This window comes from Colletotrichum jinshuiense, chromosome 5 (genome assembly GCF_051148585.1).
Source record: "Colletotrichum jinshuiense chromosome 5, complete sequence".
In the NCBI taxonomy this organism is placed as follows: domain Eukaryota; kingdom Fungi; phylum Ascomycota; class Sordariomycetes; order Glomerellales; family Glomerellaceae; genus Colletotrichum; species Colletotrichum jinshuiense.
The window spans coordinates 2,006,689-2,031,659 of NC_139312.1; the positions used below are offsets into that span (position 1 = coordinate 2,006,689).

Consider the following 24,971-nt stretch of genomic DNA (forward strand, 5'->3'; position numbering starts at 1 on the left):
TCAGATACTAGTGCCGGTGACGGTGGAGGGGTCTGAGAGATTCAGCGCCAACGATCTGGTGCCTAGAGTAGTGAAGGGAAAGCAGGAAGGCCATACCTTGAAAGCGACCGGCTGAACGGGGTTACCGGGCGGGTTCTGGGGATCCAGGCCCCGAGGCGATGGGAGCACGAGCATGCCCTCAGCACTATGCTGAACAGCTGGAATGCCCACCAAAGACGGCAGCAAGTCAGCCGGGATGAGTCTGGTGTAGTTGCCATTGCCGCGGTCAAAACAGTAGGCGTAGAAGCCCGTCGTGTCTATACCCATGTCCATGCTCATGTCTGCTGCTTGACGCTCTGGCACTGGCGATCCAATGGCCATGCATTCAAGGCCGCTAGTCGAGTTGAGCGAGTGGTAGTGGCCATGAACTTGACCTTGAACAGTTGCCAGTCCTATACCCATACCCATCCGCCAGCTAGGTGCATCGGCGGTACGCGGTGCTGCAGCGTTTGCGAGCACGTGTCTCATCGGGGTCTGCTGGGGTTGCTGGTTGAAGCGGCGAAACATCGCGTGAGCCTTCTCGCCGCCGCGTCGCTGAGGCTCGTTGCGCAACGGATGAGAAGCTTCCATTGTGACGCCACCGATTTGTAAGCTCGGAATACCACTGACTGCTGTTGATGGATCGAAATCAGGAGTCGTATCGCGAGTAGAGGCTTGAGAGACTGGTGGCGAGTACGACTTTTCGGAGAAGGAATGGTTCAAGCTGAAATCCATTCTGGAAGAGGAAGATAAAAGGACCAGAGGAGAATAATAATAAGAGGAGGGTCATGCAGTAGTTCAGAGAGAAAGCTGATGAAGTACAAGACTAGGGCATGGAAAACAAGTGAAGGATTTGGTCCACTATGCAAACGGGGAAGGAGGCCGACGCTCCAGCTTATTTATAATGCCCTTGACCGTGATGATCGGCTTTGGCGCGTTGATACGTGCTTCCTGTCCCTTAAAGACGACTTTGACGTCGTTCGCCGCGCGCAGACCGGATGGGGATTCCGGACCAAGATATCAAAGCCTCAGACATGAGAGCTTGGTGCCTTGGACGCGAAGGCTTTTTATCACAACAAATGCCAGAAAAAGGCAAAAAGTCTTCGTTTTGTTGCTACCATCGTTTGCTCGCCCGAAATAAGGTCCGCTGCATTCACCCGGTCAGTTGCAGTCTTGGGTTGTACCTCGCCACGTGACAAACAGCTGCCTTCACGGTTGAACAGGTCCAACGCAACATCATGTGGCCTGATTCAAGACCCATCGTTTTGGAGCAACTTGAGTCTGTTTTATTTGTCTATCTGCAAGTCTTTGCTACGCAGTTGTGTCAGTATCGACGATACAACCGGCCGAGAATGTGTCTCCGCCATCCAACGAAACCCTTCCTCCCAATGATCTCAAATCTAGAGGTTTGTATGTTGGCAACCTTTGTTTAGCAAATATGTCAGCGTTCATCTTTTTCGGCGATCATTCGCCGTGGCTACGATGCGTAGCTTTTCAATCAAGTTTCGCTCTGCAACAGGGTTTCTGGCGTTGGATGGCCAGTGTTTCAAGTGGTCAAGAGCAAGACGTAACTGAACTTCGGAGGTAAATGTTGGACAGTGAGCTGAAAGATGCCGCAAGCCGCATCGGGCACAGATAGCTGCATTAGGATGCATCTGGGACAAACCGAACGATTGCCTGCGTACCATCTCTGGAACATGAGAGCTGACCAATGAAGATGGATGTGCTGCAGATGCCACCCTCTGCTGCAGAGCATCGAGACTACCTTGCTGGGTAGCAACCATGGGGAAATTGCCAGCAACAGCTGATATACTTCTAATGTTATCTAGCCAGGCCGCGTCGTACTTCAGTGGCCGGACGGAATGATGTCCTTGTTCGGGGTTTGTGAACCGGTAGATTTGGGTTCCGGGCTGGTGGTGGATGGAGTTGAGGATGGGCTGAGCGGATAGATGGGTATGGCTGGTTTCTCTGCTGTTTTGGGCTTGTCCAAAGTCTGTGGTGACTTTGTTATTCTTGCCTTGATCGACTCGCCAATTGTCTTGGAAACCCCCTTGATCTGCGATGACTTTTGCGTCTTTCTCGGAGTTGGTATTCGAGGCGTTTGTTTTCGTCGAGCCGCCGGTTTGGCCTTTTTGGCTACCATGGCGTCGCTCTTTGGAGTCTTGAATTGGCGTGTTTTCTGCGGAGTGGAGGCGTTAACTTGCTTCCCTTTGCTGATGGTTGTATTCTTTCGAGTCGGACGAGGAGAAGCAGAATTTCTGGTTTTACCTTTGGAACTGTTACCTTGAGCCCTGTTTTCCGTGTCAGTATCTGGTTCCTCATCTTCACCAACAAATTCTCCGTCGTTATCTGAGCTGTCGCTATGGTCCACGGGAAGATCGGCTACGACACCAGTAGCGCCGTTGGTCGTATAGTTAATTGCCTGAAAACTAGTTGTAAGTACGCTTGCGTATCCATCGAGGCTAGACTTGCCTGCTTACCTGTCGGCGTCGGCCACCGCGGCCAAGTACCTCCTTGTTCAACTCGGCAATCCGTTTCGCTTCGGCCTCTCGCTCTGCAAGAATCTCCTCCCAAACATTTGGGTTGACAGTTGGTTCATTTTCCTCGGCCAGAACATCTTCAAATCCCCCTTTGTCGTTGGCCCAAACTCGGGCGAAGGAGAACTGCGACTCGGCGGACTCATCATTGCCAGTTTTTGTCTGCTCGATGTCGGATCGGTCGAGAAGCTTATCGATGCTTGCATCGTCATAGCGAATGATGTCCTTGTCATTTTGATCTTCGCTAAACAAAGCAGTCGCCCCGAATTTTAAGATAGATTCTAGGTCATCCGGTTCTCCTTCTTCGTCCATAGCTTCGATCAGGACATGGTCAAGGGCCATCTTCTTCCGACCAATCTGCATGATTTTCTCCTCGGCAGAGTTTTTCGTCATGAGTTGAAAACACAGTACTTTGTTCTTCTGGCCGATTCGATGGGCACGGGAGATAGCCTGGATATCCTGATGTGGGTTGAAGTCCGGATCTAGAATGATCACGGTGTCAGCTGTCGCGAGATTGATACCTACGCCTCCAGCCCTTGTTGATAGAAGGAAGGCGAAGATAGGAGAGTCTGGCTCATTGAACGCGTCGATCTGCCTCTGTTTCTCCAGACTGTTGATTTTGCCATCGAGTCGTCTGTGCTGGAAGCCGAGGCCATTCAAGAAATCCTCAACGATGTCCAGTTGGTCAAGAAACTGGCTGAAGATGAGAACTCGGTGTCCCCTTTCCTTCAGCTTAGGCAGCATGATGTTAAGTAGCATTAGCTTCCCAGATGCCGATACAAGGTTCTGATGCATTTTGATGGGATCTAGCGATCTTTCTTCGACTGCCTCGCTGTACATGAACGGATGGCAGAGACATTTTCTCAGCTGCATGAGAATGTTGTTCAAACTGCCACGATCTCTTTTATTGACCTTGTCATCTGCAAAGATTGCCTTGATGAGATCAGGACTTTTGGCTATGATCGATTTGCAAAGCTTCTCTTGCAAAATCGACATAGAGACAGGAACAATGATCTGCGCCATGGGGGGTAGAAACTTCAGAACCTGAGCTTTTGTCCTTCGGAGGAAGTACTGCTTAATTCGCGCGTGAAGCTCAGGGAGGTTCTGTGCGTTGAGCTCCTGAAACTCTTCATCGAGTTCCGCAGCGTTCTGAGTTGGGTCGATGAACTGTAATAAGTTGAAGAGCTCTCGCTTGTTGTTCTGGAGTGGTGTTCCCGTTAGGAGAAGTCGGAAGGGAAAGCGCATAGTACGTAGAGCCGTATACAAGAGGCTTTTATCGTTCTTCAGCCGCTGTCCCTCATCAACTACCAGCCCGGCCCATTGGACTGAGCGGAAAAGTCCTTTCGTTCGATCGTCTTGCGCAGAGTCATACGACATGACTACGATATGGGCTTTGACATCCGCAGAGCCATTCGGAAATAGCTCGTACTTGTACGCCAGTTCCTGTGCTTGTTTGCCTCCGTGATAGGTGACCACTCGGAGGTCTGGAGCCCATTGCTTGATTTCGCGACGCCAGTTTGGACAAGTGGAATTAGGAACGACAATAAGAAACGGCCAGCACTATACAAGTTATTATACTAGACTCTCCACGTATCCAGCAATCACGTACCTGTGGGTCACCATGAACGAGAGTCGAGATCAAGCCGACAACTTGAACAGTCTTTCCAAGCCCCATCTCGTCAGCAAGAATGACGTTCTTGTTGTCGTGGTAGTTTTCTAGGATCCAGTTGACGCCTTCAATTTGGTATGTCATCAGTTTCCCGCGACGGAGGCCTGGTGGTTGATGCTTTGACTCGACGAACTCTTTGTCCTTCCAGTTGCTCACCCGCTCCTTCATTCTAGCACTTGGAGGGTTGACGAAGTACTTGCCGGTGAGATATTCGTAGTAAGCAGCCTTGAAAGCACTGTAGACTTCTCCGGCATCTGGTTTTGGCGGGGAGTCCCAAACAGTCTCGTCATAGCCAAGGCCTTGGAATTTAACGAAGATTTTGTCGACGTCGCCAATACGGTCCATCTCGTCTTCCAGTGTCCTAGCACGTCCACCCTTTGTCTTGGCCTCGAAGATAACATCGGCAAGAAGATACTCTTGAGGAATCGCCTCAGCCTTGGTGAATTTCAATGCTCGATTTTCGTCTGCATCTTTCTTCGCAAAAGAACTGCGCATAGCTCCTGGCGCAATGTGAAAGACCCACGCCCCTGGCATCCAGTTGCAGTGGAAGTATGACAGCCCTTGCCACTTGATAAGGTATTCTTTTTCGTCCTCCTTCAAGTCGCTGTAAAAATTTCCAGTCTCGAACGATTCCTTGTCGGCAGGACGCCACGCAACCAAGGTCTGAATCTTGTCGGATATCGTGCCGCAGTCAATGCACTTCCAGTCGACAGAATATTCTGCAAGGCGCTGCTGGCGAATTTCAGACAAGTCTGAGTCCATTTGAGACGATGGCAGATGCTCATAATGCCAGCCGCGTTTACACATGGCGCAACGAAAGAGAACGTTATCGGCTTTGTTGACCAGGGAGGGTTCCACGAGGGTGATAGGGTCTTCGCCGCCATTTTCATTACGTATCTTCTCTTCTTGCTTTGGTGTCCTTTTCGGAGAGAATGCAGCGCATGAGCGCCCAGAGCATTTGCACTGTTGGCACCTATCGTGCCTCGGACCAATCTTGTCTTTCTTGTCGTAGCATCCGATGCAATACTTACACTGAAGAACGAAGTCGTCAATGCCTACCTTGGTAACTATATGCTCCCTAGCTGATCTGTATCCGATGCAAGCTCTGTGGAACGACATGGAACAACCTTGGCATCCAATCAGTCGTCCTCTGCTAGCGGAATAGCCAGTGTTGCAAGTGCCGCAAATGTCAGAGTGGAATGAGCTGAATAGCGACTCGGGTTCGAGTTGCTTGAAGACTTCTTTGACATTGATAACCTTGGGCACGCCGAAAGGTGTTGTATCTTCGATGTAGAATGACTCTTCGTCCATCGGTGCAACATCAAGCATACTGCCCTTGTTCCTAGTGGATCTGCCAGAACGACGACGATCCTCAAACTCAATCGAGGAGCCTCTTGATCTGGGTTCCTCCATCACGATCTTGGCTTTGACTCGGAGACGTCGCGACTTCTTCCGCCGAGACTGGGAGGGCTTAGGTAGCAGATCAGAAGTGATGATCTGGAAGTCGTCATCGTCATCCTCGGATTGCTGGCGGGGTGGATCCTGAGACAGCTCGTCCATGTCTTCGTCACGAGCCAGAGGAAGGTTGGTAAATGCCATACTTGTAAGTTTGAGTTGCTTCTGCGTGCGCTCCCTGAGTTGACGACCACAAAAAGAGGGAGTAGGTCGTTCCTCATGTTCGTCGTCATCAGAGAATATCCAAGAATTGTGCCGAGAGTTCTGTCTTGTGGCAGTGCGCTGGCGTTTGGGGCGACGGGCAACATCCTGGTCTTCAGAATCTGAGAGAGGGTCATGGCGGATCTGGCGGTGAGTTGAGGTGCCTTGACGTGTCGATTGCCGAGGAACATCATCTCCGTCAAGTTCCATAACGTCGAGATCGGCGTCAGAGTCGGCATCCGAATCATACCAAGCGTCTTGCCAACTCCTCTTCTTCACGCGCTTATCAAGTGGGTCCATGATAGCTTGAAGTCGCCGAAGAGCAAGTTGACCGCCTTCGTAGGCAAATAAATCTTGGGATGTGACCTTTGGCTGTTTTAGCAGGGGGTCTTGAAGACAACCAAAAAGAAAGACACCAGAGAATCTGCAGTCCAAGGGTTCGTGCTGGGGGTTCCAAGAATTGTATGGTGCTTCAGATGGTGATTCCGAGAAGGTGCTCTCATAAAGGGAAGACAGAGAGAGGTAGGGAGGGGCGTCAACTTTGACGAGGCAGGTGCAAAGGAGACGGCGCGCAAAAACAGCCAGTTGTTAGCTGAGTGCTTCGGAACTGGTAAACCCCTTATACAACAGCCGTTAGGTGTTTTCAGGGCGATAAATAATGAGAAAAGAAAAAGGGCTCGTAAGTATAGAGCATGAATTCAAGGCGCTGAGAGGTCATTAGAGAGACTGAGTGAGTTGGTGATCGTTGATGAGCACGTGTAAGTGTGTCTCGAATTGGGATGGAGTCTGCGGAGGAAGGACCGGGGGTTGGAATCGAGACATATTGAGAGGAAGGGGCGAGCGAAGTCTGAAATCGACAAATCCTGAGAGGAAAACCAAGACTGATGGCATTGCTCATTGGCAAAAGAGAGAGAGAGAGAGCACTGATACTTACAATTTCCTGCCGCCCATCTGTGAACTCCGTATTGTACCACAGCTCCCCTTGCGGGCCTAGCACTTCCTCGATGATCTCATCCACGACATTGCTCGTAATTGAGACATATTTTGCACGTTCTTCCGGCGAAAAATATGGGAGAGCGATCTCGAACTCTACAGGACACAGCCAGGCCTTTGGCATCGCTTTCTCGAGATTATCCTCCGACTCCACATTGGGAGCGACAGCTAGATCCGGCATGATCGCTACAGATGCCTCTGCTGTGTTCTCGAGCTCAATAGAAGTGCCCTGTTCGTCGATATTGTTCTCCGTTATCGTATGCGTAATATCGGCCGTCAAATGGTCTGGGATGCTGTCATTCGCTGCGGCATTGACGGGGATCTTGGCTCCATCGAGGTCAGATGTTGCCTCGGGGGCGGTGGTATCGTCGTTCGTGTTGTTAGTCTCGAAAGTAGTAGCCAAGTCGGCAGGCTCGAGTCCAAAGAGAGCATCGCTTGGAGAGCCTGCTAGCGACTGGACGATATCGTCGTCAACACCGTTTGGGAGCTCCTCCATGATGTGGCAAGTTGCGATTTGGGGGGCATTTCCCAGTACGAGGTGGGATGTCGCAAGTAGGCTCTCGGTGCCAGGAGTCCTAAAAAATAATGGAAGAAAAGAAGGTTGAAATCTGAAGAACTGCCAGCTTATTTATGGATGCCTCTCAGTTTCCTGCATAAAGCAGGCAGCCGGGAGGTGGGCGGGCGCAAGTAAGGTATCGATCTCTGCCACGGCGGTCGGTGGTGGACTTCGAGGTTCGACGCGATGCTGAAAACCGCGTTGCCATTAAAGTTAGTTACCGAAAGAGCGCGCAGAGAGTACAGTACGTACCTGGTCAAGCCATCAATGTGGGGTTCACTTGTCCTAGTCCAAGGAGCCCGCTAGATTGCTCTCTTTGTCCAATTGGAGCCCTGGATTCCCTGCATATGTCCTTTACCGCCCAGACCCTGCTTGAAGCCGAAGCGGCAGAAAAAAAAGTAACAGGAAGGCGAGTACTTGTGATTGAGCTACAATAGGCCTGCCCATTATTGCAGCAACACAACGGCATCGACAATCGGGCACATCCCATGTACACAATGCAATGAGTCTTCTTTCTAGATGGAGCGCTTTACGCCCATACAACACATCACAAACAGTTTTCCAGTTCTACAGGAAACCTTTGCTATCCACGCAGGCGCGCAATGCATCACTCTCTGCGATACATCGCGGGATATGGCGCTCCGACAAAACGCCTCGCAACGACCGTACGTCTAGATCTGATTCTAGGTCGCGTATAACAGAGTCGCGAGGCCGAAACCGACCGAGAGGCGTTACCGAATCCGAGCCCGATGCTTTCAGCGATCGATTCTCACGCGCCATTGGTAGCCCCCGAGACCGTGAGCGGCATTTCAAGCCGAAAAAGGCGTTCCAGAAGATGCAAGAGCGGGAAGAAGAAGGTGGTCGGAAATCGCGGAGCAAACGGTTCAACAACCCCGAATTTTCCTTTGGGAAGAAGAGCCTGGTATATCAACTGAACCGAGGCGAGTTGAAGGACAAAGTTGGCAAACTGTTGGAAAAGAAGGGCCCACGAGACGAAGAAGCTTCAAGATCGATCGCCCAACCCGACCGTCAATACGATCGTCAGACCGACCGTCGTCAAACCGATCGCCGTCAGCCCGACCGCCAATATGACCGTCGGCAAGACCGTCGTCAGCCCGACCGTCAGCAAGACCGCTCGTCATGGAAGGGAGGATTCGCGCAAGATAGGATGAGGTCTATGAGGGAGGGCGCTCTCAGGGAGCTCGATCAGGGAGTCGCTGCCCCTCGGCGTTATGGCTCAAGAGAGTCGGAGCACGACTCGCTTGTGAAGAAGTCGCCAGATTTTCCTGTTTCGATCCAGTATACGACTGCAGCATCGCAGTTCCTCTTTGGCCGGTCAGTCGTGAAGGCCGCCTTGAAAAACTCGAGGCGCAAGCTTTACCATCTCTACGTCTACCAGGGCAACAACAAAAAGGACACCAAGGACGATGAGTGGATCCTGTCTTTGGCGCAAAAGAAGAAGATCAAGGTCACTCAGATCTACGAAGCTGATCAGAAGCTGTTGGACAAGATGAGCAAGGGCCGGCCTCACAATGGCATGGTGATTGAGGCGTCGCCTCTGCCCCAGCTGCCACTTGTCGGCCTTGGCGCAGAGTCAAGTGAGTTGAAGGGCTATCCCGTCTCAGTAGCTCGTCAATCCAAGGAGGAATCCGAGATCAACGGCACCGAGGGCTTCATACCCTACAGACCGGGAACCGCTCGACCGCTCGTGCTTCTCTTGAACGAGATATTGGACCCTGGCAACCTGGGCGCCATTCTTCGAACAGCCCGGTTCCTTGGTGTTTCGGCGGTTGCCATCACGCAAAGGACGTCATCGACGATCACGTCCACAGTGTTGAAAGCGGCTGCTGGAGCTGCCGAGGAGCTGAGGCTTTTCTCGGTTGATGATCCGGTGGCGTTCCTCGACGCTTCTCAGAAGGCTGGATGGACCTCGTATGCCGCTGTTGCGCCGACTCCTGGCTTACGCAACGACAGTCGACAATGGACACCGGATAGTATTGAGGATTCCAAGCCTCTCATCAAGCAACCTTGCATTCTCGTACTTGGAAACGAGGGCAGCGGTCTCCCCTACGATGTCAGGAGAAAAGCAACCCATGAAATTACAATCCCACGCATGATGGCGGCAAGCTCAGTGGATAGCTTGAATGTCAGTGTCGCTGCGGCACTACTCTGCAACTCTTTCCTGAGAGGTACGCAACTGCCGATGACTCTCACAGAAAAACTGCAGAAGGACGCCCACAAGGCAGACGGCGGAGAAGGTCTGTTCTAAAGACTAAGAGTAGGACAAATATGTAACAATATGTAACAATATGTATCATACATGTACAACCACTTTCAAACACTCATGTAGGGTATCTACGTAGCGATCTTGGTGCAAAGTAAGAAAGGAAGAAGACACCCCTGTTTGTATTCTTTGCGAGTACAGCCTCTTGCCGTCTTGCGTAGATGCTGTCGCGTTGCCGCAATGCAGATTATCGGCTTGCTATGATCCATTTGCGCGGGTTGTTTTCCAGCTCCAGCGTTCCGGCCCACTGAAAAAGCTACCCGTTGATCCCTGCAGAACCTTACCTTGCCTACACTAGGTACCGTACACTAAACCCCTGGCGGCGTCCAGGTCCGTGTCCTTCCGTCCCTTCCACTGGAAGCTTGACAGCCGACCAACATTACATTGATTGGCCCTGAATGATGTCTTGGCAACTGTCACCCAGCCTCCAGTCCCCTAACGGAACCATGTCGTAGATTAGGTACGTACTCTAGCAAAAAGGGCCGGCAGGTCCAGCCATCCCATCGGGTCTCAATTGAAAAGATATAAGCGCGACCAGAATCCCGAGCGCAATAATAACAACAAAACCATTGCCGGTGATCAGATATCGTACGGACGTGTCCCACTGCAGGGCTGTACACAAGTGTCTGCGGTCTGATACGAGGACCAGGGCTGGCGGTGAGGTGGGCTCGAGCAGCTCCATCATCTTGCATGTGTCTAGCTCGCCCAGCCACCGATTTCTGCACCAACTTGTCCGACGAAACTCAACGGCTTCGACGCGTTGGTCATTTCACGACCAGAACTTGAACTTCTTCGGATTTAAGCGACAAGCACCTCCTTCTAATAATTTTCATCCATATCAAATTTGAACTTCGTCGCGATCGCCAGTGATCTGGCGCCGACTGAAGAGTGCACTCCACACACGGAACTGGGCCTGTTCACCACCTTAACCCAACGACAGTACAATCCCCAAGAGCGAGACAAGTCGGCATCCACGTCAAGGCTCAGCCCGAAAACCCTCGACACAATGCATCCAGCTTCGCTCCTCGGTCTCCCTTCCTCTCTGCTGCTTCTCATAGCGAACCATGTCTACGCTGCAGAACACCCCACGGCAATCCGCAAGATGGCACCAAATGCCGCCGAGAAACTCCTGCCCGACGACCTTGCCTTCGCCGACGACATCTTCACCACCCCGCTTTCGCCCCGCGAGGAACTACTCGCCGCACGAATGGCGGACGATTCTTTCCTCTATAACGCCTCCTTCCCATACCGGCCACCCTTTGCACAACACAGTGATGGCGTCAGTCAGGGCTGGGAGCACTTACGGCGTGCCGCCGAAGCACTGCACATCCTTGAGAGCAGACAAGCTTGCCCGGCAAATATGAACAGCTGCGAGAACATCGGCTCGCCGAATAAGTGCTGTATGAGCAACGAGGTATGCGTGAAGGTGGAAGATGAAGCAGTTGGGAATGTCGCCTGCTGTCCGAATGGTGCTACCTGCAGTGGGACCGTTGGAGCATGCCCTAATGGCACGACGAGCTGCGATGCTGATCTAAGTGGTGGATGCTGCATTCCTGGTTACGTCTGTCAAGGCGTTGGCTGTAAGTCTGCATACTGACAATCAGAGTACCGAGACGGGGAAGAGCTAACATCCATCTCCCAGGCGTGCCCAGCCCTCTCGCAACGAGCACATCACCCACCGGAACGGCAACTGGCGGGGGCGGATCAGGCAGCACAACAGTTCGAGAAACGACCACCCATAGTTCTACGACCACGAATCAAAGAACGACTTCGACTACTCCGACGACTACTGCTACCATCACAGGCGCTGTACCACCCTTCCGGCCCACTTCCACCAACTCGGGCGACGATAATGGCAGCTCACCCATAACGTCTTCGTACTGCCCTACCGGTTTCTACGCTTGTCTCGCCCGCGCCGGCGGCGGCTGTTGCCAAACCGGCCGCGACTGTGCGACTACCTCGTGCCCACCTACGCCTTCCACCACCATTATCACCAATGGCGCCACTGTTGTTGTCCCCGTCAGCGACGTACCAGAGTCTAGTGCAGCGGAGACGTGCGCTGGCGGCTGGTTCCTGTGCGGCGAGGAAGGTGGACCTGTTCCCGGCTGCTGTCCAAGCGGGTACGAGTGCGGCACTGCAAGCTGTACGAGCATCTCACCCACTCAGACGGGCGAGATACAAAAACACTTCCCCAACGCAGGTTCCAGGGCCACGGCATCCCTGGCGGTCGTTGCTGTCACACTTCTTTTCGCGTTGGTATAAGTCTCTTCAGAAGGCACTGGGGCGGCGTTTCTCAGGTGATTATCAGAAACATGATGATGGAACGGGACGAGGGGATGAAACGCCAGGAACGCAGCGACGATGGAGTGAACCTGACGTCTGTCTGCATAGTTGGCACGCCTGTTGCAGGACCTTCTTTAGTTGCTCGATGGAATTTCATATTGTAAAACAGATACCCTGCGAATGAGATTTCTCACCTTGCTATATCTCATAGGCGTCTTCGGGGGGGGTTCGCCGTGCTGTTAGTGTTTGCTCCCCGTTTCTTTCTCCTCTCCAGCCATTTCACTCCGAAAATGGGTCCTTATCGCCATCAACAAATGGGGGTGTATGTAAACTGCCAAAGAGTGAGAAAAGTAGAGTGACTTAAGGCTGAGTTGCGCCCGTCCTGCTTTCCCCGCTAGGATGTCGGCCGAAACCCTGATGCGGTGAAGCAGGGAAGAAACGGCATCTTGTGCCTGCGCCCCATATAGATGCGTCCGCGGTCGACTAAGGCAAGGTTACCAAAGACAGAGATAGCAACCTTTGGCCCTTACGAGCAATGCCAGAGTCCCCAGGCCCACTTGAGAGGCAGCAGATCGATTGTCACGTGTGCCAGCATAAGAAGGAAGGGTCCGATGTAAATGATTGTCTCTAGTTGTACTTCAGGGCAATATAGGCAGGCCACATACTCGCTTTTTTCCCTAAATAACAATCCCATGCTTGGTTCATTCCGTCGTTCAGGCCAGGATTCCCGCGCGTGCCGTGTATCCCTTTACACGCATGCCCTCTAGAGGAAATGAAAATCCGAAATCAAAACTCCTTGACGCCGAACAGGCCTTGAGCAGGCTTTGTATGCCTCCAGTGATGCATTTGGTGATTAGTATTAAAAACAAGGTCTTCAACCCGAGTCGAAGAGTAGATGAGATGCTGAGCAAAGAGGCGGGCATGGCCTCCGTAGCATCCCGCACGCGGATTGAAAAGGGGCGTTCACAGCAAGTAGACTGCCGCTATGCCGACGGCAGCGAGATAGCCGACCGAGACCTGCGTAGCAACGGCGGCGGCGGCGGAGCGCGTAGTAGAAGGGCCAGTCGGACTAGTAGTGGGCGGAATAGGGGTGCGGGTGGCCGACGGGGTGCCAGAGGTAGTGCCCCGGCTAGTTGCCGGTACGGTGCTGTTGACGTTGCCATTGCCGCCAGAGCCGCCAGTTCCTGTGCCTGTAGAGCGCGGGGGCGGGTAGATGATGGAACTGCTGTTGCCGCCGCCGATGACAGTACCAGTCGGCCCCGCGACACCGGTGCCTCCGATGGAAGCATAGGGTCGGCAGACGCTTAAGGGGAGCACGAAGGGCAGGGTGGCGTAGACGACGCAGTTCTTCTCACAGGCGGCGTCGCCAGCCGTGGCCCCGGACTGCCAGCACGAGGACGGGTTCACGCCAAAGGGGAACTGGCCGGCGAGGTTGTTTGTGCAGCGGCCCGGTTGGCCTTTGCCGTTGGCATTGCAGCGGATGATTATATCAGTGCCCAAGGAGTCACCTGCGCAGAAGGCCGAGTTGGGCCTGGAGCAGATGTAGTCGCTTGTGCTTGAATTGCTGGGTACATGTTAGAGAATCCGGGTCTGTTGGCTGTAGATGTGGCGCCAGCCAATGGGCGTTACAAACGTACTAGGTGACCTGAGCTGAGGCCAAAGCCGAAGCGGCAAGGACGAGAATTGCAGTTGTCCGCATATTGAAAGTACAATAGGCCGGGCTTTGGTGGCTAAGAATGAGGTTTGGGGCGGGTGAGGTAACTGTATATGAAGCTGAGCTCCCTAAAACGAGTGCTAGGATTCTTCGGCTTATCACGTATGCGGTGACGAGGAAACTCGAGATGGTGAGCAGGAATTTGAAGTTTGACGGAAGCGGTTGCAATGGCATCCATATATAGATCGTGTGGTAGTTGGTCGGGACGGCGACCTATATGTCGAAGCCATCTTCAGGCACGAGGGAATGGTAGAGAGAGGCTGGGATGAGCAACCTAACGCAAGCAAGCAGCCAAACACAATGAACCCGAGAGTACAAGAACCAGAATGAGACATAGTCAACAGTAATGGCGAGGTGGGCTGAGGCTGGTAGCGGCGCTTTGCGGGTCTCCCGATCATCGAGTCGTGGAGCCGTCGACCTGTGTCTCGGTAAGGCGTTCCTACAAGGCACGGCTGCCTCTCTCCCTCCCCTACCCCCCCCCTCTCTCTTCACATTCCTGCCGTGCTTCTCACTGGACCTTGCCCGGGATACCTAGTCCACATCCGTCCGAGTGCATTTATTCTGCGCTTTATTGCACAGGAACACCGGGCTTGGCTGGGAATTACGGAAGATGGTGGCTTATGGTAGATGCATGGATAGTGGTGGTCTGCAACCAGAATCTCGGTAACAATGGCACCAGTGCCATGCAGAAGGAGATGATGGATGGGCAACGACAGTCTAGGTAACCCTTCGTATCAGCCCACCAAAAGCACCAGAGAGACATGGACTCTGAGGGGCGTCGCATCTGCTGACATCGCGAGGGGTTCCAACCCCTCGCCGCAACGGCAATGCATTCTTTCACAGAACTCGCTGGACAAACATCCTTTCTTTTTCCAACCCTTTGCTTTTTGCGTTTTTGGTTTCGCTTTCGCCTTCGTGTTTCCCATGTTCGCGTGTCCCCAGAGCCTCTCGATCCCACTTGTCAGCTCATATTGGTTCATTCGTGATGCACCTCGAGTTATCCGGGGCGAGGGGGCCGATAAGCATGTTTCCAATAGCAGTACCTTTGGTATATGCAGCTCTCTGGATGACACGCACGTGTAAGCCACCGCCAGCTTCGTCTCCATTTCGCCGGGTGGCCGACACGGCGCAGGAAACATCTTTTCGGCAATACACAAGCGAGACAAGTAACATACCACAAACCTACAAGTGGCCGGGGAGGATAGACATGACCGCCCACCCACATGAAAGGCGTGGAGAATCGAGAACACACGTGCATTCGTCAAGCCACTGTCCATCGCAAGCTGCTTCATAAGCGATACTACATGGGATGGATATCTGTCCGGCCGTGCCCGAACGGCAAGGGGAAAGACTAGAGGAAGTAGGTTGATTTGGTTACAAGCCGTTTAGTGCTACAACCACCAAAAGGCATGCGTCACCTGCATGGCTGGGAAGATGGCCGATCTCGAGTGCCAAGCTTCTGATGCCCGACTATGCAGTTCCTGGTTGGGTGTAGCGAGGGACAATACACAGTAATGTCAACAGCCTTGCGCGGCGACGACAAGCCAAACCAAACCATGAAAGGCTCCTCGGAGCGAGGCACTGCCTCGTTGTACGCGGCGCATTGTTTTCGACGCCGGTGGCGACATCTCTGACTGATTGTTGACCGTTTTCGTTCAGCTCAGCCCAGACTCGGCTTTTTGCCCCTTGTGCGTGTGGCACAACCACAAGGCTATTCTAGTCCTTTGGCTGATCATGGGCTGGACGAAATGGCGCTGTCTTTGGCGTGCTCGGTTCTTCAATCGTTTAACTCAATGTTCTGGATGAATTGCCGCTCGCTGGATTGTTGCATTTGAGCGACCTCGTGGCATTGTTTCTTGTGTCTTCGGGCGTGTGCTGGCCGGCAACACGCTGGAATGCTGCCGACCTCCAAACCCCCCTCCAATGCAGTAATGGGGTCCGCTTGTCGGCCCCAACCCTGTAACTAAAATAGAAACACTTAAAGCCCCTGCCGCGTGTGTATATGCCGTCAGAAGACTGCCCCGCCGTTCCCGAGCTCTACCGAAGGGTCCGCCAGTGCCAGAGAGGGCCTGTGCTCAAGGCCCCCCCCACCCCCCACCAGCTCTAACACTCGCTCTTCACAGACGCCCCCAACCGCGACGCGGCTCCGGTGCGCCGAACATTCCAGCTGCGGGCTTGTTTCCTCGCCATATGACCTATATGCATTGTCGAGGCTGTGTTCAACATTCCGAAGGGAGACTTGACGGATTCATCGGGTTGATGAATATGGAAATGATGTCATTGCTACCCCTCTTTCTCTGCCCGCATCCACGCAGTCTTCACACGTCGGTGTCTCCAGTCTCGACCAGGCAGCCCCAGATAGATGTGGGATCTTTACGTGGTGAGGGGGAGGGATGTATCCCAGGAGCATTCATCAAGGGGTACAATGCTACCATGTATCTCGTACTTTGAACATCCTAATGCCCAATACTAAGTGCAACTGTCAAAGTGCCTGGAATCCCGGTTTCCAAAGAACCTCCGGATCTGCACCTAATCAAAATACCGAGTGTAGATGGGCGAGAACGGGGAAATGACCGTAATGACTGTCGTTCATATGCTAGGTTCGCTCACAACCTTGATATTTTATATATCGAGAACAACGATACAGCCCTAATTCAGCCACAACCCCAATCGCCAACTTTTCCACTCACCACCCCATCCCCCCACAACGCCTGTGCCATTCAAACCCCCCCTTCCTGTTGCAAAGGACGCCGACAAAATTGCAGGGCTCTTCCAAAGACCGGCTGTTCAAATGAACTTGCTACGGAACGGCCGGCTCCTCCAGTCTTCGGTCGAGCCTCGGAACCACCCCAAGTATCACCCAGAGCTGCTTCTCTCACAGCTCCTCCGAGATCTCGGTCTGGTTGACCATGGCGCTCAGAGGGCCACGCTTGACCATGATGCTCATGATCTCGTAAAGAGCGTCGGCGGCAGCCATGGTGGTGTGTTCGGCGTTCGTGTCGTAGGCAGGCTGCGGTCAGAATTGTCAGCATCTGAAGCCAGCCGAGTCACGTGGTTCTCTCGCTTCACTTACAGCAACCTCGACGATGTCGGCGGCGATGAGGTTAAGATCCTCCAAGCCGCGCAGGATGGTGCGGAGCTCGCGGGTGGACCAGCCGCCAGTCTCAGGGGTACCGGTGGCCGGAGCGACTGTATCCCAGGGTATTAGCAACCGGCCTTTGATGTCTAAACCGTTGGAATCTTACAGGCAGGGTCGAGGGTGTCAATGTCCAGGGACAAGTAGACGGGGTTCTTGGTGCCGACACGGTCAATGATCCTCTTGATGATGCCGTCTGTGCCGATCTTGTCAATCTCGCGCGCCTCGACAATCTCGAAACCGCAGTATCCGTCGTTCTCGTAGTCGCTAGGTCCGCTGAGGGTGGTGCGGATGCCGGCATGAATGTTTGAGTCGTTTCTCAACAAACCCTCCTGGGATGCATGGTAGAAATAGGTGCCGTGGTTGATGCTGGCAACCTCGGAAGGGGATCCGCCAAACACCTTGGGCCGCCCTGCTTCAGGTCAGATTCTGTACGAAACCTTGTCCTCCAAGCCATAGACTCACAAGTGTCGAGATGGCTGTCGAAGTGAATGACAGAAACGGGCCCGTAGGCGCGGTTGATGGAGCGCAGAAGAGGGAGAGTAATGGTGTGGTCACCTCCCAGCGTGATGACACGGGGCAGAGTCCTCTCGTGCTTTGCGGGACCCTTCTTCGCCGCGTCCGTTGCCGGTTTCCGGGACAGGATGTTGAAGTGGCCCTCCTCAATTTGCTGTAGAGCCCAAGTGTTGTCGTAGCTGGTGACTCGTTAGCACAGGCAGGCAGGCATACGAGATGTATAATATCCTCACGATGTCACCGGGATGTCACCGCAGTCTAGGACCGTAGCCCAGCTATTGAACGGGTTTGTCTTCAACGGCACGTTGTAACCTCCGCTAAGAAATTTGTAAGCATTCATTGTATACTCGAACGGACTGGCTCAGGCTTACTAGAGGTTCAAGCGGCGAGAGCCTTGACGGATTCCAGAAGGGCCAAAACGAGCACCTGGACGGTACGACGTGCCGGTGTCAAAGGGGGCACCTGTGCCAACATCAGCAAGTTCCCGAGCCAATTGCTACTTTTTTACTAACCAATGAAGGCAATGTCGTAATGCACATTCTGTTGCGCAAGGCAGGGTTGGTAAGGCAGGCGACCGAATGTGGAGATGCCGGAGAACACGGAATCGGCCTGCGATAAGTCAGGTACGCATTACAGGGCAACAATCGCCGGACATACCTGAGTCCCGCCATCACCAGGAAGGTTGTTATACCAGAGAGACTGGTGAGGCCCAGACATGGACTTTTGGTGGTCGTCATGATCGCCGTGACCATGGACGGATGCCGCAAGGCAAAGCGCGAGAAGGCTTCGAGAGACCATTGTGTTTACTGCTTGGTTGAGGGACGATTTCAGGTTGCAGTTGATGACTTAGAAGAACAAGATGAAATTGTGAAGAGAAAGAGCCATGCTTTTATGAGTCCCAGCTTGCTAGAAGTTGCAAGGTTTTTTTCGGGAAAGTAGATTGGTCGGTGAGTTTGACAGCTCTGCAGCACGCATCTGGGTAGATAGTGGCATCGGATATGGGCCAGGACAAGCTTACAAGCTTATCATCGACATAACAACCATACCTACAGAAGCTCCGTGAGATGGGACTGGTCAATGCAGGCCATCATGTACATTCCCGGTAAAACCATTGACGTGTTCATGTTAGGTAAAGGCCAGGGCCATGGTAGAGTTGCTGGTAATGCGGGGCAGAGATAAAGCTCCTCTTCTCCAGTGCTATGATGCTTGTGAGATCAGCGCAGATGCTTGGTTCAAGCTTCCATTGGTCTTGACTATCCGGCCCTGCATGGCGGATGGGAACCCCCGGATCAGACCCTAGGTAAAGTTCGAGGCATGGTTCTGTCTGCCACTCAAGCCGGCGTCGATGTCGTTGCCATGACAAGAGTGACCCGAGAGCCGGAGGACGTTCTGGACGCCATGGGTAAACCGGGATATGGATCGGAGTGCTACCAGTGACATTCTGCAAACTCTGAGATAGATAAGCCGAAATGGGTTCCTTGGGATGCATGTTCTGCAGGACCGATGGCTGGGTCTTGGAGATCCCTAGAGCCGTTACAGCACAACCTTAGTTCCGCGGGGGAGCGCCCGTTTCAATGAGCCAGGAAGGGGAAAGGTAACCAATGAATGAACCTCGAAACTTTTCATGAGTCGTTGAATATGCAAACGTATGTTTCCCCCAGTCTCTCAGGGAGAGGCATCGACAAAGGCTCCTTGGACGAGAGCCCTCTTCGATGACGTGGGGCAACACCCACGCGGGGCCGATAAGATAAGGCCACCGCACGCTAACATATGCAAGCCGTGTTAAACGCATACCGAAATAGGAAAACGAACGGTAACGCTCACCTCCGTGCGCTATGTACGCACGCTCTGCTGTTTGTCTGCTCGAGGAGATATGATAGAGACGATGGGCTGAACGATGTTGCAACCCCAAGGGCTGGAGTGTAGAAAAGACGGCGGCTTTCCTGTCATCGGCCTCACCGGTTGCTCATGGCTTTCGTCCACATCGGTAAAGGCACTTGTGCGGTACTGGCCGGCATTTTCGTGGTTGCACATGATTCACCCATCTACATTCGCAACCATCCAATCGGGGGTTTCTTTCACTTGGCAAAAATTTCCCTCCAGCACTTTCGGGTGTAACAAATCTGTGGTATGATGCGACTCTCAATCAAAGAGGGAAATCTTAAGCTTACCTTGCGACCTGCGACGGCCCAGGTTGGCAAATTGCCGGTCCCCGGGAGTGCCCCGCCCCGGTGGGATGAGTAGCCGACGGGGTGTTTGACGGCTGAAACATGCCGGCCGGGATGAATGAGCAAAGAATGCGTTCACAACTGTTCACGGCAGCTGCAAGCACGAACGCGACTCGAGAAACTCCATGCCGGCATTCGACAAGGTCTCGAGCCAAACCATGGACGAGTCTCGAACCCCGCCACCGAGCCGGTAGGCGTCTTCCAGTGGAAGGCCACCGGAAGAGATGCCGCGTGCCGTGGGCCCGGCGGTGTCCGTGGAGCCCATTACAGTTGCTCCTCTGTCTTTGCACAACCACTGGGCTGGTATCTGTTTCTGAATATGTCGGTCGCCTCATGCAGCAAGCCATGGCAAGCAGCTGATTTGCCTGGAGGCCCGTTGGAGGCGATGCAGGTCTGAGGGAGAACGCCGATTACTGCGAGGCTGTCCCGCAGCTCTGATTTGTCTCGGACAGACGTAATCTCTCTGCGACCAGCGGCTGTGTTGTCATGCGATTTATGGGGGGCCGGATGGCCCAGACACGCGGTAGAAACACGGACATGAAGCAAGTGCATTCTGAACGTGATGCTGCCGAAGGAGACATTACCAGTACCTTCGCGCAGCCTGGACGTACACTTGGGCACAGAGCAGCAGCTTTTACAATGTATGAGTGTATGGGCGTTTGGGCGCTGTCATCCAAGATGAGGGGGAGAGCGAGAGCGAGAGAGAGAATTAGGCCAAAGCAGTTCCACGCAATGCTTCTTCGCCCTCGCTTCTAATATGGATGCTACCAACGCTTGCTGTGTTTCGGTATCCTGTGCTGCTGCCACGATTGCTGCTGCCAGGCAGCATGGCTTGCAGGGCATGTGGCTGGGCCAGTCACAGGAGAAGGGCAAGGTGGGGACGAGACGCACAACGGCGAGTATGGTCACCTCCGTCGCCCGAACCAGTCGTAGAAGGGCAAGGTGAGAAGGAAGATGAAGGGGGCCGGGGAGAAGGGGATAGATGGTAGGAGCAGGAGACGGGAGACGGGAGAGAGAGAGAGAGAGAGAGGGGAGTAAAGCAGCAAAAAGTTGGCATGGCTTTGCAGAAGAAGGAAACTACAGCTGCAGCACGATGCAACCACCAAGACAGGTTCAGCCTATGGGAGGGCGTTGTGGGCTGGAGCTGCTGGAGGACGAAGAAGACGGCCCCGCTTTTCCCGGCCTCCTTCAGGCCTGCGCAGCGCGCTACGGAGCAGGTGTGATGGTGGGCGAGTTCCTTATTTGGTCACCCCTGGCGGAGCTACTGCTGCTGGCTACACGTATCTTCCCTGCAATGCTGCATGGTGCGTAGGTGCCGCTGGGCGAAAGACCACTGAAAAGAACCGAGAGAGGAAAAAAATTATTGCAAATGCAAGTGCAGCAAATAAGGAAGTAGCCTTGGCCAAAAATGAAACGCCTGGAAAGGGCGGAAGTGGCAGAAGAAAAACGGGAGACGTGGTGGGGGGGACTCTTTGGGCTCCGTCAGCGTCCCTGCCACTCGCTTTTTCTTCTCTGGTTTGTGGCTACTCTCTTTTTCGTGCTTCTTTTGCTCTGGCAAAGTCCTTCCCAATTTAGGGTCAACTTCTCACGTCTTGGCCCGGGTTTGGAATGACCTAATTCACCGTCCACGCGGAACAGCTTAGAATCTTTAGCGTGCACCCGACGAAACGAGCTGGCCAGACCCCGCGCACCATGAAGAAGCCCCCCCCCAGGTTGGGCCAGACGCTGTGTAGTGTACCTTGTGTAGCTCCGTGGTAGTAGGGAGATACCTGGGACATCTTCCTGACCTCACCCTGTTGAATTCCATATACGGCGTAAAACTGGCCTGGATGTATCATGTACTTTTGGCCAATAACTGGCCCGCCCCCCTCCGTCCCTCCCACCTATCGCCAGCTTTGCTCCCTACCTCTGCACCTCTGCCACCGCGCTCTGTTCTGTACTGCCGCTCTATTTCTGCTCTGCCCTTGTCTCTTTTACCCAGGCGCGTTCTCTTCTTTGCGTCAGACCCTTTCCCGCCTGCCAATCATCCTTCCCGTCTTTCTTCTCAACCGTCGTCGTCCGCCTCCATCGTCTCAACTCTTCCTGAAGCCGTGTGCAGCGCCAAAATAGCGCCAGCGTCCGTCCGCATGCCACGGGAAGCTCTGGATCGCTATTTTATCATTCTCACCAGGGCTGGCTAAAATCCAGCATTAATCTCACATATCGTTCCGTCTCGTTTCCCTACATCGGTCCGTGCGACTTCAACCCCGATCGGATCGCATCGCATATCTTCAATAGGCCACCTCGCCCTCGTCCTCGTCCTCGTTTCCTCTCTTTCACACACACAAAGCCAGGCCCTACATTGTGACTGCTGAGACTACTTTCACCTCGCTGCACGGGTCGCTGCTTCTTCAATTACAGAAGACTCCCGTATCGTCCCACTGGATTGAATCACCTGCGGGCTTGTGCTCGGTCTCATTGCTTTCGCTGTCGTCACTACAACGACTGCGGCCAGTCACCGGACGCCACTGGACCCCTACGCGATTCACCATCCAAGGCTTTTCTGTCTCAATGTATCACACATACCCTTGAGACTCCCTCACCTCGATACTTCTTCAACTTATCGACATTGATCTTTCACCTTCCCGGTGCCACCATCTCTTGGACGTCGCACACTCCGGCATTTCGTTGTTCTCCCTCATCCATGAAACTCACTCAACCCAGCATGCAAACAACCTTGACCTGCTCACATCCTCGCTAGCTTGCGAAGGATTATTGTGAATGCATTTGTCACGCGTCGCATGTCTATAGAACGCCTCTCAACGATAGCCGCCTTTTAGAATGACGGCCGCCGCAACCTTGAACCCCTTACGTACAATGTCGGTTCGACCCACGAATCATGCCTTGGGCTCGCCCGATGATGGCCTGACAGGCCAGAGAATGTTCAAAAAGCACAAAGTGCTACCGCATCCAATAAGACACAGAAGCGACAACGCGCAAACTTACGAAGTACGAACACCTCCCAGAAGATATGACCTGGTTATCGAAACTGCAGCGTCGCAAAGGGGCGCGCGGCAACAACCAAGCGCCCAGACGCTGAGGCATCAGCCGAAGCGGATAGGCAGTGGCCCTGATCTGCCTCCGACACCGCCTTCCCACTCGCGGACCTCGTCGAGCAGTCACTCGATTCAGCGTTCCAGCCCAGCTTCTGCAGAAGTTGTGTCGCAAACTCCAACCACACCACCGCGTGCGCCCGCAACCCCTCCGAACCAGAATAGTCCGCCTACACCGGATGTGACGCCTCCGCAATCTGTGACGCGCCCGAAGGTGGTCCGACCAACTCCTATTGATCGCACATTCTCGAAAGCTACAACTGTCGAGTCGCGTACCGAGTCGTTTAGAACTGCTAGAGAAGAGCCCTACTCCTCCTCAGATGACCTGCAATCAACCGTTCGGCCCAACGTCATCTCTGCGCGAACTTCCCAAAATACGATTCGACGCGCCTCAGAATCACAGGCGAAGGTGCCAACCCCGATCGGTCTAGGTCTGGGGCTAGAATCGCCCCCCGAGGACGTCCCAACACCGAAGTCCAAGGGTGCTTTCGGCGCTTTTGATGGAGAATGGGCCCTGGATAACGAAGTCGAACAAGAGTGGGACGATAATCTGGGTAGGACCGTCACTGTGAGGAAGAGGCGACAACAACCCGAGACCAAACCCCGCGCTGGCAGGCGTAAAGTCGAAATCATCGAGGACCACGTTGTAACCCCGACAAACGCAACGAAGGCGTTACGCGCGATGTCTAACCGTGACAGGGCTGCATTTTATGCCCCAAGTGAAATCGCCTGGCCCAATCACTCGACTTCGGGATCCTCGGCCATCGCCGATACTCGCAGACTCTCCGGCATGTCCGCAAAGTCGGCGAGATCAACGAGGTCGAATGCCTCGACAGTCGTGGAGGCGATACTTGTGGATGCCCCTTCGATTCCACAACGGCGGCAAACCTTGAGACATGTGCGAAAGCAGCTGGTCTTGAGAGATTCGGGTTCTGATCAGTCTCCCGCCAGCTCTGCTGCAAACTCAGCCGTTCGACTTGAGAGTAGTCCAAGGCGACCACGGCCACTGACTCGTCCCAGCGACAGCCGGCACAATAGTTACGCCTCGAATACTACTTTCAATTCCATATCGAGTGGTAGAGCGCGCAGGGATGTTTGGAAGAGTGGTGGCATCCCGGTTATTGTTGTCCCGGATCGTCGATCGTCGGTCAAATCCAAGTCCAGCAGAGAGCCGTCCCTGAGGTCAACAAGCAGCCGACGATCCAAGCGAAGTGCGAGTTTGAGTTCGGCAACGCGAGCAAACGGAATAAAGAGCCACGATTTAGCTACCCCTGTGTTCGAACGGCCAGGCCTAAGAAACCGGGCCAGGTCAGAATCAGATGGGTCGGATCAACGGACGATTGATTATCCTCCTGTTATTCCGAAGCGATCTTCTTCCTTGTCTGCTCCGACCAGCCGCAACACGTCCCGCGCAGGTTCACTCACTGCGGAGAGTTTGAAGTCTCAAAACGCTTTGTTAAATCAAGCATCTAGACATGAAACCAAAGCACCCGCCCTGACCCTCCAAAGGGCCACCTCGTCTGAGACGGACAACGGCCACCATCATCAAGACCACAAACTCAACGTGGATCATCACGGAGACCCTTTCTTTGGGAGACGACTTTCTACGCAGAACACGCCCTTCTCCGCGGCTTCAGTGGAGACCAGCGGCACCGCACCTGAGGTGTCAGAAGCGAAGGCTGTAAGCCTGTACCCTCACCAAAACTCGTCTGTTCTTGTGGTGAACCACTCCAACAAGGCATCAGAAGGGTCCGACGCATCGCAGACCGAGAAGGATCTGTCAAAGACACTCCAGAGGCCTACAATCATCACCACGGCACCAGACGGGGAAGGACCTGTGACACCCCCACAACCTCAGCATTCCATGGACGACGTGGATTCGCCGCTACGCAACCCTCGTGCCCCGCCACCGGTGCCACCGGTCATCCCTCCTGCCATCCAGTTTATTCCTGCAACGCCCTCGGGTCTGACACCTAATCATGAGAGGCAACGAAACATGGGAAACTATTTCGAGGCGATGGCCGACGAGCAACCTCGGCGAAGTGGGTCTATTGTACGAAGGGCGCTGGCTAGACGGCGCAATTCGGAGACTTATCCGCCGAAGAGTGGCAGGCCCGGACTTCTAACAAGAACCCTTTCCCTCACGCGTAGGGGGTCGGGGTTTGGACTAGGCCACAAGGGCCGTCCCTCTACGGATGGTCCTTGTCTTTGCCCGGACTGCCAGGAGCCGCCGCCAGAGGATGATCGACTTCACCCGCACTGGCGCCCCGCCTACTTTGACCCAGAGGA

At 53.8% G+C, this 24,971-nt stretch overlaps 6 protein-coding genes across 6 annotated transcripts; 2 read left to right on the forward strand and 4 right to left on the reverse strand.

Annotated features, from left to right (window-relative positions):
* On the reverse strand, window positions 1–609 carry EsH8_V_000510 (uncharacterized protein; the record flags this gene model as incomplete). Its single annotated transcript, XM_083273026.1, has 1 exon — window positions 1–609. One exon carries the CDS (start codon window positions 607–609, stop codon window positions 1–3), a length of 609 nt encoding a protein of 202 aa, XP_083125741.1.
* An 857-nt stretch (window positions 610–1,466) lies between these two features.
* EsH8_V_000511 (uncharacterized protein) lies at window positions 1,467–7,369 on the reverse strand (the record flags this gene model as incomplete). Its single annotated transcript, XM_083273027.1, has 5 exons — window positions 1,467–2,197; window positions 2,287–2,440; window positions 2,499–4,115; window positions 4,165–6,246; window positions 6,815–7,369. 5 exons carry the CDS (start codon window positions 7,367–7,369, stop codon window positions 1,467–1,469), a joined length of 5,139 nt encoding a protein of 1,712 aa, XP_083125742.1.
* An 895-nt stretch (window positions 7,370–8,264) lies between these two features.
* On the forward strand, window positions 8,265–9,698 carry EsH8_V_000512 (TrmH family RNA methyltransferase; the record flags this gene model as incomplete). The annotated part of the gene is made up of 1 exon (XM_083273028.1): window positions 8,265–9,698. The coding sequence occupies one exon, from the start codon at window positions 8,265–8,267 to the stop codon at window positions 9,696–9,698; it is 1,434 nt and encodes a 477-aa protein (XP_083125743.1).
* Window positions 9,699–10,719: 1,021 nt separating this feature from the next.
* EsH8_V_000513 (uncharacterized protein) lies at window positions 10,720–11,975 on the forward strand (the record flags this gene model as incomplete). The annotated part of the gene is made up of 2 exons (XM_083273029.1): window positions 10,720–11,293; window positions 11,356–11,975. 2 exons carry the CDS (start codon window positions 10,720–10,722, stop codon window positions 11,973–11,975), a joined length of 1,194 nt encoding a protein of 397 aa, XP_083125744.1.
* Window positions 11,976–12,959: 984 nt separating this feature from the next.
* EsH8_V_000514 (uncharacterized protein) lies at window positions 12,960–13,695 on the reverse strand (the record flags this gene model as incomplete). The annotated part of the gene is made up of 2 exons (XM_083273030.1): window positions 12,960–13,560; window positions 13,634–13,695. 2 exons carry the CDS (start codon window positions 13,693–13,695, stop codon window positions 12,960–12,962), a joined length of 663 nt encoding a protein of 220 aa, XP_083125745.1.
* Window positions 13,696–16,585: 2,890 nt separating this feature from the next.
* EsH8_V_000515 (arginase family-domain-containing protein) lies at window positions 16,586–18,160 on the reverse strand (the record flags this gene model as incomplete). The annotated part of the gene is made up of 8 exons (XM_083273031.1): window positions 16,586–16,720; window positions 16,784–16,899; window positions 16,956–17,258; window positions 17,312–17,541; window positions 17,596–17,679; window positions 17,734–17,824; window positions 17,875–17,971; window positions 18,020–18,160. 8 exons carry the CDS (start codon window positions 18,158–18,160, stop codon window positions 16,586–16,588), a joined length of 1,197 nt encoding a protein of 398 aa, XP_083125746.1.
* Between the last annotated feature and the right edge of the window lie 6,811 nt (window positions 18,161–24,971).